The 13,299-nt window shown below is 32.3% G+C and overlaps 1 protein-coding gene across 1 annotated transcript in view; it reads right to left on the bottom strand.

Moving 5' to 3' along the window:
* Positions 1-345: 345 nt before the first annotated feature.
* The window catches only part of LOC109793511 (mitogen-activated protein kinase 18), a 35,610-nt gene continuing 22,656 nt past the window's right edge, over positions 346-13,299 (bottom strand). Inside the window, exons 11-12 of the mRNA XM_029275174.2 lie at positions 771-864; positions 346-690 (exon numbers count right to left, since the gene is read on the bottom strand). Of these exons, the coding sequence (XP_029131007.2) occupies positions 782-864 (83 nt within the window). The 3' untranslated portion in view covers positions 346-690; positions 771-781. The remainder of the gene's footprint in view (positions 691-770; positions 865-13,299) is intronic.

Here is a 13,299-nt window from a genome sequence, read left to right on the forward strand (position 1 = left end):
TCAAGTAATAATGTGTGTGTGCATGAAACCCCTAGTAGGCAAGGAATCCTTCTATACGAACTTTGGAATTAACAAGTAAAGAAAGAAAGTAAAGCATATACTAGTCGAATTTCCTAGGGTGGAAGTCCAAGTGACACTTAGAATCCCTTGGACCAGTTCCACAAGTACTAAACAATTCTATGAAAGCTATAAGACTAGTCGAATCCTAGTGGAAGCCCAAATGACACTTGAAGCCTCTGGCGGGACACTTCCACAAGTGCTAAATGGTTTTGAAATCTTTATTTATAACTATTTAGGAAGTGGTGGGATTTAAGCAAAAGAATTTCTCAAACAACCACTCCTAAATGTGAGTTTGATCAAACAAAGGAAAGCTAAAAATTAACCCAAGGATAAGGTTATAGATTTACAAGAAAATGAATGGAATACAATTCAAGAAATTGAAATTTTTCACCCAAAAGATTGGTGACCGAATTTGGATACAACTTTGTGACTGATTTGGAGTCCCTGGTACTGTTCACGCAATTTCGTCACTAATTTCTATCTCTAAAGGGAAATTTTCCCTTGCCAGAACAGTGCTCTCAGAATATGTCTCTAATTCTTGTCACAAATTCAGTCTCAACCGGAACCAGAATTGGTTTTCCAGAAATGCATCTCTAATTCTATCTCTGAATTTGTCTCAAAATCTGCCATCTAAACAAAAAAAATTCTTGGCTGCAAAATGAGCAAATAAGTGAGCCTTTCGAATGTGTATCATTCAAGGATTTTATTACCTCAATCTTCCTTAAGTGGTGGCCTCTTTGAGATGAATCCAATATGTCTCAATTACCCTTCCTTTCCAAGTGTAATGGCTTGAAAATGGATTAGCTTCACCAAGAATTAACAACCATCAAGAGAATGTGGAGTCCAATAAAATCAAAACTAAAAATGCACAATTAGAAAATGCTAAACTCAAGTAGGATTTTATTGTGACAAACTCAAAGAGAGCCAAGAAAGACACAAAGCAACAATTAAAGGCTAATTTCAACACTAGCACTCAAAGGAATAATCCTAGGAATGTCTCTAGAGTTGATTATAAAATCAAAACAAAAATTGTGCTATTATTTTGAGTATTTAGAAATCGTTTTCCAGCCACTGGATAGCAAGTTAACCTCAAGAAAAATCACACAAAATTTTCAAGGCCAAGTGCTCCTAATAGTTCTTTGTCTTTCACTTTTCTTTTCCAACTTTTTCTTTTGTTTTCTTTTCTTTTTGTTGTCTGCTTGACTCTTTCTTTTCTTTTTCTTTTTAATACTGAATATGAGCACTTAAAAACAGAGGCCAAACAATTATAAAAGAGGTTTCCAAGTGGTGGAGAAAATTGGAGTAAAAAGTGTAAGTGTACAAGTCAAAAATCAATCACAATAGTTACTAGTTTTTGGTACTAGTTTGTTCTTGTTTTTGTACACCTTTGATTTTTATTTTTAACACACTTCTTACTCCATTTTGTTTTTCAAAATAAGCAAAAAAAGACACAAGGAATTTCTGGCCTTAGATTGCTAAGAAACAAATAGCAAATGAGGTTCACAAAAATTGACTCTAGAACATGTTAGGACTAATAACATGCATTGGAATCATTTAATGAACAAATCTAAGAATCATATATGCCCAGCCAGAAATAACACCACACAAAACAAAGGTTAATGAATATAGATTCAAAAATAAAAATGGCACACAAGAGATTTAGTGACAAGAAAAGCAACTACACATGACTCTAAGACAAAACTAGGAGATTAGGAAATGAAAAATGTTTGTATTCTTGTTTCTTTTTAGGAGTTTCTTTTGCCGAATTTATTAGGAGTCCAATGGAAGATAAAATCAATCCTAAAATATTAAAAAGCACGTACAAATAATACCTAAAGGCATACACAATGATTGATTCACAAGAAGTAGTGCATGAATCAAAACAAGCAAGACAAGGTGAGTTGTTCTATAGATTTATTAATGTGACACAAGAACAATTCAAGGCACACAAACACAAGACAGTAAAGGAAAACACAATTAAAAACAGTTTTTGACACTTTATTACATGATTTGACTGAACCAAACAAGACAAGAAATCTAAGAACGAATTTACCAAGGAGACCTAGCTCTTGATACCAAATGATGGAAACTTGCTTTGGAACCGGATTGATGTTGATTCCTCTTCAAGTTTCTCCCTAGACCTTTGGCTCCTTGATTCTTCTCAAGCTTTTCCAAAGCTTCCAATGGAGGAGAAGCTTTGGATTTCACCAAGGTTTGGTGAAGAACACTCTTCAAGAGGCGCCACTCCTTGGAAGAGATAAGCCATTTCAATCCTCACCACGCTCTTGTTTGAGAGGATAAGAGAATTGGATGAATATCAAAGAGGTTGGAGACTTTTAGAAGAGAGAATTTATGAAAAATTTCGGAATTTACTCAATATATGATCAAAAGTGATTACAAATGTGAGAAAAAGGCTTATATAGAGTAGGGAAACTTGTGGTGCAAGCTAGGTTAACTATGGTTCAAGAGAACCATGGTTAGCTTAGCTTGACCGGCCTAGTTGGTTTAGGAGGCTTGTGGAGCAATCTTCTAACTTAGAAGCTTGGGAATCAAGCTAAGTTATAAGCTTGTAGCACAAGCTTCCCAAGTGTGCAAGACAAGCCAAAATTTGGTCAAGGGAACTAGGCTAGGCGGCCAAGGCTTGGATTTCCATATTTAATCCAATCCAAAAACTTCGAATTGGTTTAGTTAGGTTCACCAAATGATGGTGAGACCTAGTTAAATCAATTCCTTGGAAAATATGGAGAAAAAAAAGCCCAATATGTAAAATTTGTCCTAAGCCCAATTCTGGCCCAATTACTAGTTCCACCTACACACCTTGTTATTTGTCAACCCACTTCTACTACTAAAAATATGAAAATGAATGACCCTTTATACAAGGTCAAATGGAGAAAAATTCTCCAAGTAACATACCCTAAAATCCTAAAGGATAACCTATAATAAAAGAAAGAAAGTGTCTCACAAATAGGAAGGCAAAATAAACCTATAGAAGTAACTACTATATAAAAGTATCTTACAAGGTATATACAATGGAAACTAAGGGACTAAAAAGAGGTATCATACTCAATGCTCATGAAGAGCATAGGTCTAATAAGCACCTCTTAACCATGGACCTAATTAAAGGCCCAATGGTCTTCAAGTGTGAGTCTCCTTAGATCAACCTTCACCCGTGTTGGTCTTACCTCTTCCAAAGGGATCCTTGGAGATTAGATTTCCATCAGGTAGTGACTCTAGTTCCCCTCTAAATAAAAAATTATGGTTGAACTAAAGGCACTAAAACTATGGAGAGAGGAGGAAAGGCTAGAAAGAGAAATACAAAAGAGAGAAAAAATAAATAGAAGAATGTATAGAGCTTGAGCTTAAAAATTAAAAAAAAAAAAAAAAAAAGCTCTTGAAAGAAAAATATAGAAACAAGCATGGTAATAATTCCTCTAGTAGTTCTTGTAAAAGCAAAATCAAATAAAGTGATAGCCGTAACATGAGTGACTGCTATCATAGTGAGCCTAAGAAGTATAAACCCATGAAAGAAAGACTATAGAAGGGAATCCAAGGTGGATATCCTTTATTTTCTTGGGAAATATGATGTAAAGGCTTACTTAGACTGGAAAATGAAGGTAGAACAACTCCTCATTTACCACCAAGTGACTGAAGAGAGAAAGGTTCGTTTGGCAACCTTTGGCTTTCAAGGATACGCCATATATTGGTAGATCTCCTTTAAATATGAGAGATGATTCTTAATTATAGTGATGTTATGTCCTTATTTCTTTGGGAAAGAAAGGAAATTTACTTGCAAATAATTTAGTTATGAGGATCCTAGGTGATCACAAAGGACACCTAAGGCAAGTCCTTTTAGATGTTAGTGAAAAACCTTTTTTAAAGAAAATAGAAAAATACAGTTTGAGTTTAAATAAGACAAAAATAGTTCAAGAGGATCCCAAGAAATTAAAAATCCTAAATGATAGACCTGTTTCTCACATATGAAGGATACATAGGATAAAGCCCTTTGTTTTTCAATAAAACGTTATTACTAATACTTGTAAAATGTTTTCCTTCATAAATGTTAACGAAGAATAAGTGCTCAAGATTGTAGGACAAATCCTTTTAAAAGGGAAGAAGATGATGGAATCATGCCTAGGGGATCAATCCAAAAAGAGTTAAGAGAAGTAGGATAGGCTTGAAAGAAGAAGGTCCAAACTCATATTGAATTTTAGGTCACTTTTAGTTGTCTATTTTATCTTGTATATACTTTTCTTTATAAATATACTCTTAATGTTGAATTTTTATTTTTGGGTCAAACAGTGTAGGAATTTATTTCCTTGTAATTTTTTTATGGGTGTATTTATCATTTTAGGGAGGATGCAACTAGTATTTGGATATATGTTTATTGGGATTGTTTGGACCATGAGAGAGTGAAGATATTTCTCCAATGAAGTGGACATCCATTTCTTGTTTCTTACTCTCTCCATAGTTTAAAAAAACTTACCAAGTCACATGTTCTATACACTAGTCATCGTTTTGACATGCATGCTTCTACACCATCTTTTCTTCTAATGCACTACCATCACACATTTTTCACTTTTCCATGTGGCGAGCTATTATTTTCTTCTTTAGATATAGGATGTTGACATTTTAGGAGGAAAATTCAAATTTAAATTTCAAAATTAAGCTAAAACTAGTTGGCTTAAGTGTAAGTTAACCTAACCTTGGTTAGCTTCACTTGCACCACAAGCTACCAAACTTTCACTAGTGAAAAAAAGACTTTTAAAATTGGTTATTTTTAACTTTTAAAATCGGTTTCCATAACCGATTTTGAAAGAGTTGATTTTAAAAGTTATACTTTTAAAATCGGTTAAACAACCGATTTTAAAAGTTAACTTTTAAAATCGGTTGTTTTATAACCGATCTTAAAAGTGTGGTTGTGGAAAAAAATTAAACTGGAACAGGCCGTTTCAGTCTGTTCAAAAGGCCTAAAAGTTAACTTTTAGTACAGGGCGTTCTCCTTGCAGAACGGCCCGTTCTCCTTGGAGCACGACCCGTTCTCCTTGTAGAACGGGTCGTTCCAGGTTTGAAATATATCCAAACTGAACCTACAATGAAAATAGAGACGATAAAAGCATGAAAAAACGGAAAGAGACACAAGAAGAACATGAAAAGACGAAAATAAAAACAAAAATGACAACAAAATTTACCTTATTGGAGACTTTAGAAAATGAGAGCGTCAGAGATTAAAAAAAGGAATAGAGGGAAAGATTAAAGAAAATGAGAATGGAAGGGAATATAAAAGATTTCTGACGATACTTTTAAAATCTGTTATTTAAGAACCGATTTTGTATACTACATACAAAATCGGTTCTAAAATAACTGATTTTAAAAGTAGCACTTTTAAAATCGGTTCTTAAATAACCGATTTTAAAAGTAACGCTTTTAAGATCGCTCATAAAATAACCGATCTTAAAAGTACTTTTAAGATCGATTAAATTTTAACCGATCTTAAAAGTATTCATGTTATTTACAAAATTGTCACTGCGTCACTTTTAAGATCGGTTACCATCTTAAAACTCTGATTTTAAATCCAATTTTTGCACTAGTGTTTATATATACATGTATTGATCCCCTATTTTTGTCTCTTTAAGAATTTTAATGAGAATTAAGTTTCCAAATTCTCTATTTAAAATCTTGGTCTCTCTTTGGAAAATTTTCTCCTTAAGAACTTTTATCAAGTAATTTCTCCTTGTGGTAAGTTCCTCACTTCTTGCTTATCTTCCACTTGGAAGTGGTGCACTTGACACCCTACTTTCTCTCTATATTTTCTTGAGTTATTTGACATTTGGAGCCATGGATAAATCTTGGAGGTGGTTAGGAAAAAACTATGGAGATATCAACTATCTTCTTCATAGAATTTTCCATCATTCAATTCCCAAGTGAAGCTTGATCTTGTCCACTTCATGTTGCATATCATCAAAGTAGTCAAATACCCTTGAAATTTGGTTTCATGCCTCCTTATTTTCTACATGATTGTGTCCATCTTGTTGATGATAACTTGCTCAAACGTAGATAATGGCTTCAGCTTTGGCTTATTTTTCTCTTATCCTTGCTCCTTCTATTACTCTTCCTCTACCTATTCACTAACAACTCCATCCTCATAAACCATAGAATTAGAAGTTTGAGAAACATCTCCATTGAAAATTCACATGTTTTCTTTCCTTTTTAATTCCATGTGGTTTAGAGATGTCATACCAATCTCTTTAGAAGTATAGAGGTGAACATTTTTTCATCCAACAGATCAACTCCAACAATTTCAAACATCTTAGATAACACTAAGGCATAAGGATAACCATCATCATTTCTCCTAGACTTCCAAAAATAATCATTCACAACAAATACCTGGTTTATTTATATTATATTTTTAATAATATACATGATAACTAGATCATCTTTGGACATTTGAGCATGATTATGCAATCTAGGTTTGAGCATCCAATCAATTATAAAGGAAATTTACAATAGGTTTTTGTCTCATGGATTCTTTGACCATCCCTAAAGGTGGTTAAGTCACAAAACCCATCAATATCTCCAACATGAAGTTTAATTGTTCCATCCCTTTTAAGACCATGAGTTTTCAATAATGTTGGTCCGTCAAGCTTAACAAGAACCCATTTCACTGCAGTAGTAACAACTTCTTGATTACTCAAAGCTAAACAATTAAAGAGTCTGACTAGATTAGGGTAATATGACCCTTTGAGTTTCAAGAAGGTCTTAAGACCTTGTGTTTTTAGAAATTTTGAGAAACTGGATTCTTGTTGTGTGAACTAGTCAATATTCAAGGTCTTTAGTGGAATGATCCTCCTCCTAACATATCATTCGAAGAATTTCTTATGGGTTTCTTCCTCCAAGAACCACCTTTTCACCAAAATTTGCCTCTTAATGGTATAAGTTTCTTGCTCCCTCTCACTTTTAACTTCCTTGGATGTTTGGAAGAGGATGCCATATATGAGATGTATGTAATAGATGGAGAAGATGAAGAATAGGTAAAAGGTTTTGAGGTTACAGTTTGATTTGTGAGTAAAAGTGTGAGAATGTGTTCAGAGTGTGCATTTATCAAGTAAAAGAGGGTTTTGAGGATTTATGAGAAAAAAGCTGTCATTGGGTAGAGTGGATGTGTTGTTTTACATGAGGGACTTAGGTGATTAGGGGTTGGTACACCTACCAATCATTTAAAGTCGAAGGATACTAAAAGACGTGCAAATAATCAATTATTTGTGCAAAAAAATCGATTATTCCAACAAATAGATTTCCATTGATTCACGAAATAATAAATTATTTCCTTAAATAATTGATTATTTTATAACCATACATTTTTCTAGTTATTTAATCGATTGTTTTGAAAAATAATTGATTAAAATGGAAACCCTTACAATTCTGATAAAACATATTTGACTAAAGTGTAAAACAATTGATTGAAACAACAACCAATTCACATTTTTGAAAATCAAACATATGAAATGCATTTTCAATCCTTCTAACATATACACAACTCAAAGAACTTAATTATTCATATAATTTACAACATACAAGTTTTTTTACTCAATCAACATAGATTAATTTGATTAATTTATGGCAGATTCACTAAGGATTCCCAACTCATTTCTTTGTGAAGTTATCAACTAATTGTTTAGTTGTGTCTATGAACTTAACTATGCAATCTCCCTCTTGTGCATGGTCTCTAAGAAAATAATGTCTTATCTCTACATGCTTTGTTCTAAAAGAAAAATAGGATTCTTAATTAAATTGAGGACACTTGTATTATCACTTCTTAAGGGAATATGGTCTAACTGCAATCCATAATCCATCAATGATTGTTTCATTCATAGCAGTTGAACACAAAAACTACCTATAGCTATGTATTTTTCCTCAATTGTGCTTAAATCTATGCAAGCTTATTTTTTACTATGCCATGAAATTAATGCACTACATAAGAGATGACATGTGCTACTAGTATTTTTCCTATATAATTTACATCCAATATAATCAAAATCTGAGTAAACTATCAAGCCAAGAGACACACCATTAGAAAACCACTAGCTTACATCTCTGGTACACCTTAGAAATTTTAGAATTCTTTTTACAACACTCGTATATGAATATTTAGGACTAGCTTGAAGTCTACCACAAGACATACATTATACATAATATTTGGTTTACTAAATGTAGCGTATAAGAGAAAACCAATAATACCACTGTATTTTGATACTTCTATAGTTGTACCTTTTCATCTAAGTCAAAATAGCATGACGTAGGGATTGATGTGACAACTTCTTTGCAATTTTCATGACAAACTTCTTGAAGAGCTTATTACAATAATTCGATTGGCTTATGAAAGTTCCATTTTTCAGTTGCTTTATTTGTAGACCCAAGAAATATTTTAGCTTCCTCATCATAGACATTTCAAACTCACCCCTAATAGTCTTAGCGAAATGTTGACACAAAGAGGGGTTAGTAGCACAAAACATTATATCATCCACATAAATTTAAAATATCTTAGTATCATTTCCAACCTTTTCACAAATAACGTGTTATCTACTTTACCTCATTCATATTTATTATCAAGAATTTACTTAATCTCTTATACAAAGATCTAGGATCTTGCTTTAGTCCATGTAGTGCCTTTTCTAATTTAAAGACATGGCTATGGAAGTTAAAGTCAATAAAACCCAAAAGGTTGGTGACATAGACCTTTTCTTGAATAAAACCATTTGAGATTGCACTTTTAACATCCATTTCATAAAGCTCAAAGTCCATAGTGCATGTATATGCGAACAAAAACCTAATAGACTTTATTTTAGCTATGGGGGCAAAAGTTTCATCATAGTCAATACATTTTTCTTGGTTGTACCCTTTTGCAACCAATCTTGTCTTGTTTCTTATGATGACTTTGGAATTATTTATCTTGTTTCTAAAAAGCTATTTTGTACCATTTATTTGATGATCACTTGGCATATGGACTAGATCCTGAACCTTATTTCTCTTGAACTGAGTTAGTTCATCTTGCATGGCCAAATGCCAATGTTTATCTAATAATGCTTTCTCAATGTTTTTGGGTTCTATTTGTGACACAAAAGTCATTATACTATAAATGCTTCTAATGGAATATCTAGTAGCTACCTCTTTACCAATTTCTCCTATGATGTTATCAATGGATAAGTCTCGAGTAGTTTTCCATTCTTTAGGAAAATTTTCACCTTTTTTAGTTATGGTTTTCATCTAGGCGCTACACCTTATGTTCATTCTTAGATCACCATTTATATACACATCACTATGTAACTCACTCATATCATCTACAACTACACTCTTTTCATTTTGAGAATTTGATTCATCAAAGGCTACACTGGCAAATTCTTCTACACTAGAGTTCTCTTATTAGAAAGATTGCTTCATTTGCTTTTGAGTCTAATTTCCCAAGTTGTTCTTTCCATTGTTTAACACAAAACACTCTCATCTAAAAACCTTGAAATAAGGTGTTAGAATTTCTACCATTGTAAAGTTCATAATGTGTCTTTTTCAAAATTGGCCTAATAAACACTTTATTCAATACAAGGCATGTCATATTAATGGCATTGGCCCAAAAATATTTTGGCAAATTATTTTCATTTAACATAGTTCTAGCCAATTCCTCTAATGACTTATTTTTCCTCACCACAAAACCATTTCGTTGAGGGGTTCTAAGAGCAAAAAAATTATGGTTTGTCATATTTTTGACAATTTTCGGAATTGATCATTTTAGAATTCTCCTCCATGATCACTCCTTATGGATGCAATTTTAGTGTTTTTTTTTCTCATTTTGAACAACTTTGACAAATTTCTTAAATGCAATGTAAGCATCACTTTGTATGGCCAAGAACTAAAACCAAGAGAATCTAGAGAAGTCGTTAACCAATACAAGACCATAGTAATTTCCGCATATGTTCATGGTTCTTGGAAGTCCAAATATATTCATGTGTATCAATTGTAAAGGCCTTGTAGTTGATATTATATTTTTGCTTTTAAAAGTAGCTTATACTTGCTTACCATTTTGGAAAGTACCACATAGTCTATCTTTATAGAACTTGAGCTTAGGAAGTCTAATTAGCAAGCCTTTTTCTCACAAGTTTACTTAGATGATCCATGCACATGTGTGTAGCCTTTCTATGCTACAACCAAGTGTTATCTTCTTTAGACATCAATCATTTTGTGTGTCTTTGTTAAAATGAAAATTCCAAGTCAAGCAAGTATATGTTGTCAATTCTTTTACCTATGAATTTAATTTCACTAGTTAAGCTATCATAAATCATACAACAATTTTTATCAAACACTATTTTATATCCTTTATCACTAAGTTGTCTTATGCTTAACAAGCTATGTTTAAGTCCTTCAACAAGTAGAATATTTTCAATGAGTGTGGAAGAGATGTTACCAATGTTACCATAATCAAGTATCTTTGTTTTGTTGTTGTCCCCATATGTTACATAGCCTTCATATTTCATCTTAAGGCTTTAAAATTTAGATGGGTCTTCAGTCATATTTCTTTTTCAACTATTATCCAAATGCCACATGAAACTTTTGGATCTCAAGCATTCCTATAAAACATTAAAAGATAAATTTTGCTACCCAAGTGTTGAGTCATTTTGTGTTAGTACCCAGCCCTTAGCTTTTAGCAACCTAAATATACCTTCTCCTAGGAACATCATGCTTTCTAGTATAGCAAGTAGAAGTGGTAGGACCTTTCTTACATTATTAAAAACTTGTAATAGAGGATTTAAAGGATGCTTTCACAAAGCTAATGGTATTTTCATAAAACACATTTTTAGCAGGAGTTAAAACCAAGTTTAGCTTTATCAAAGGTACATTCTTTTACTTACCCAACATCTTTAAGTTTGCTCTACCACTTGTGAATCGTGCTAGTGTGGCTTTCAAATTAGAATTTTCTTTCTTCAACACTAGGCAAGTTTCACAATTAGTTATTATTAGTAAGGAAGGAGTGGTACAAGAGCATTTACTATTTTTATAAATTATTCAAGAGCATCAAATTCCAATTTTAAATCTTCTAGCTCTTGTACCATTTTTATCAAGATATCCTCATACAAAGTCAATTGCTTTTCATCTTGGTTTGAGGACTCCAACCCTTTGTGCCTTTTTCTGCACTTGGATGAAGGCCTCTTGTAACTATTCATAGTCAAAAGAGGTATCAAGATCTGAATCACTTATTTTAATTTGTTGATCCATTTCAGCCATTAGGCACAAGTTAGCTTCTTCCTACTCTTTTGAGTCACTAAATGAACTCATGTCATTGTCTTCCCAAGCCATGTAGGCCTTTCTTTCTTTGAATAGATTTTTGGCTTTTCTATTCTCTTGTTACATCTTGAAATAAATTGAAAATTGGTCTTAATGTGCCCTTACGTTTCGCATTCAAAACAAGTGAATGGAATAACATTTCCTTTTTCCTTCTTGAATCTATTTTAGTTGAAGTTTAGTGCTTGCTTATTTTTTTTCTCCTTAAAAATTTGTTGAACTTTCTCACTACAAGGTCGAAATGCTCCATGTTTGAGTCATCAAAACTTGAATCTTTAGTTATCTCCTTTCCTTTTTCGAAGGATGAGGCTTTCAATGGGACTCCCTAATGCTTCTTATCTATTTTGTTATTTTCTTTAAAGGTGTGAAGGTTTTTCTCATGCTCCCTTAACTTGCAAAAGAGGTTAGCTAATGAAACTATAGTAAAGTCTTTTGATTCCTTAATTGCAATCACCTTAGCTTGCCATGTTCTATCTAAGAATTTTATCCTTTTTAGATTCAACTCTTCCTTATCAATTTACTATCAAGATTAATCAAATGATTTATTGAATGAGTGAAGCATTTTTAGAAAAAAAAAATATTTTCCATTTGCTTTAGAAATATTTCCCTCTTGCTTCATGCCTACAAGTTCATATTCTCTATGGAAGGTTTTATGCACAAAACTTTTGATGATGCCAAAGTGATTTTAAAGCATTGAAGAATATTCAAGGTTGAGCTAAAGCAAGTTTATGCAAGAACAAGATCTCAAGTGTTACATAGATAAGTCTTGTCAACTTTGCTAAAAATGTAAAAAAAATCTTTTAGAATTACAAGTATGTTTGGCCTTAAAAATAAGTTTTCAAAAACCTCAGTTTAATCTCTTTAAATTTAAGCAAGTTTTTTAATCTTTTGAAAGTAAGTAAAAAAAATTCAAAAGACTTAACAAAAGCTTTAAAGAATAGTTCAAATCAATTTTTTAAAGAGATTTGTGAAAGAAGTTATTGATGTGAAGTTGTCTACGTAAAAGTTTTTGAAACAATGCAACAATATGTGCTGGTAATCGATTATCAGCCCTTGTAATTGATTACTAGGAGAGAGAACTTCAAAATTTGAATATTAAGATACAACGTTTCAATTATTTTGAAATTTATAACCATTGTAATCGATTACCAGTGTATCTTTTCAGAAGAACACAAAACGTTACACCTTTTTCATGAAAGGATACAACCATGGAATTTTTATCTATAATATGGGTGATTTTTATTTTAAAATGTTACAAACTCAAGAGTGAAAAATTATTACAAAAACTCCTTGGTCATAATCACTTGCAAATTCTTTAAGAGTTCTTTTAGGATCTTCAACTTGTAATACCTACTGTTCAAGAGAGAAATTTGTTAAAATTATTCTATCATTCAATCTGTTAAGGAGAAAGTGTTTTTCTCCTAGGTGTTTGTGGCTCTCAACACAAGGGAAAGGAATTCCAAGGTGTTGGAGGATTCTTGTAAGGATTACAAGGATAGTGAAATCTCAAGTGGGAGACTTGAGGACTGGACGTAGGTAAGATTGGCCGAACTAGTATAAAATTGAGTTTGTAATTCCTTCTCTTTACTCTTTTATTTATTCCTTTTGATTGTGTTTAAGTAGTGTGCATCTTCAATTTCTACATACAAATTTATCTAAGGAATTGAATTTATAAGAAAGTAATTCGAAAAATTTTCATTATTAGGAAAACTTTGAAAACTTAATTCACCCCCCTCTTAAGTTATGTGAGGCTACTTGTCTAACAAGTGGTATCAAGAGCATGTATCTTGTATAAGGCTTAAAAGCTTCAAGATTAACAATGGTCTCATCAAACTTTCTATTTCCTGAAGGAAACTCTATTAATAGACCTCCTATATTTAATGGTAAAGGTTATCACTATTGGAAATCCTGTAT

Source organism: Cajanus cajan, chromosome 8 (assembly GCF_000230855.2).
Source record: "Cajanus cajan strain Asha chromosome 8, NIPB_CcT2T_4, whole genome shotgun sequence".
NCBI classification, from domain to species: Eukaryota; Viridiplantae; Streptophyta; class Magnoliopsida; order Fabales; family Fabaceae; genus Cajanus; species Cajanus cajan.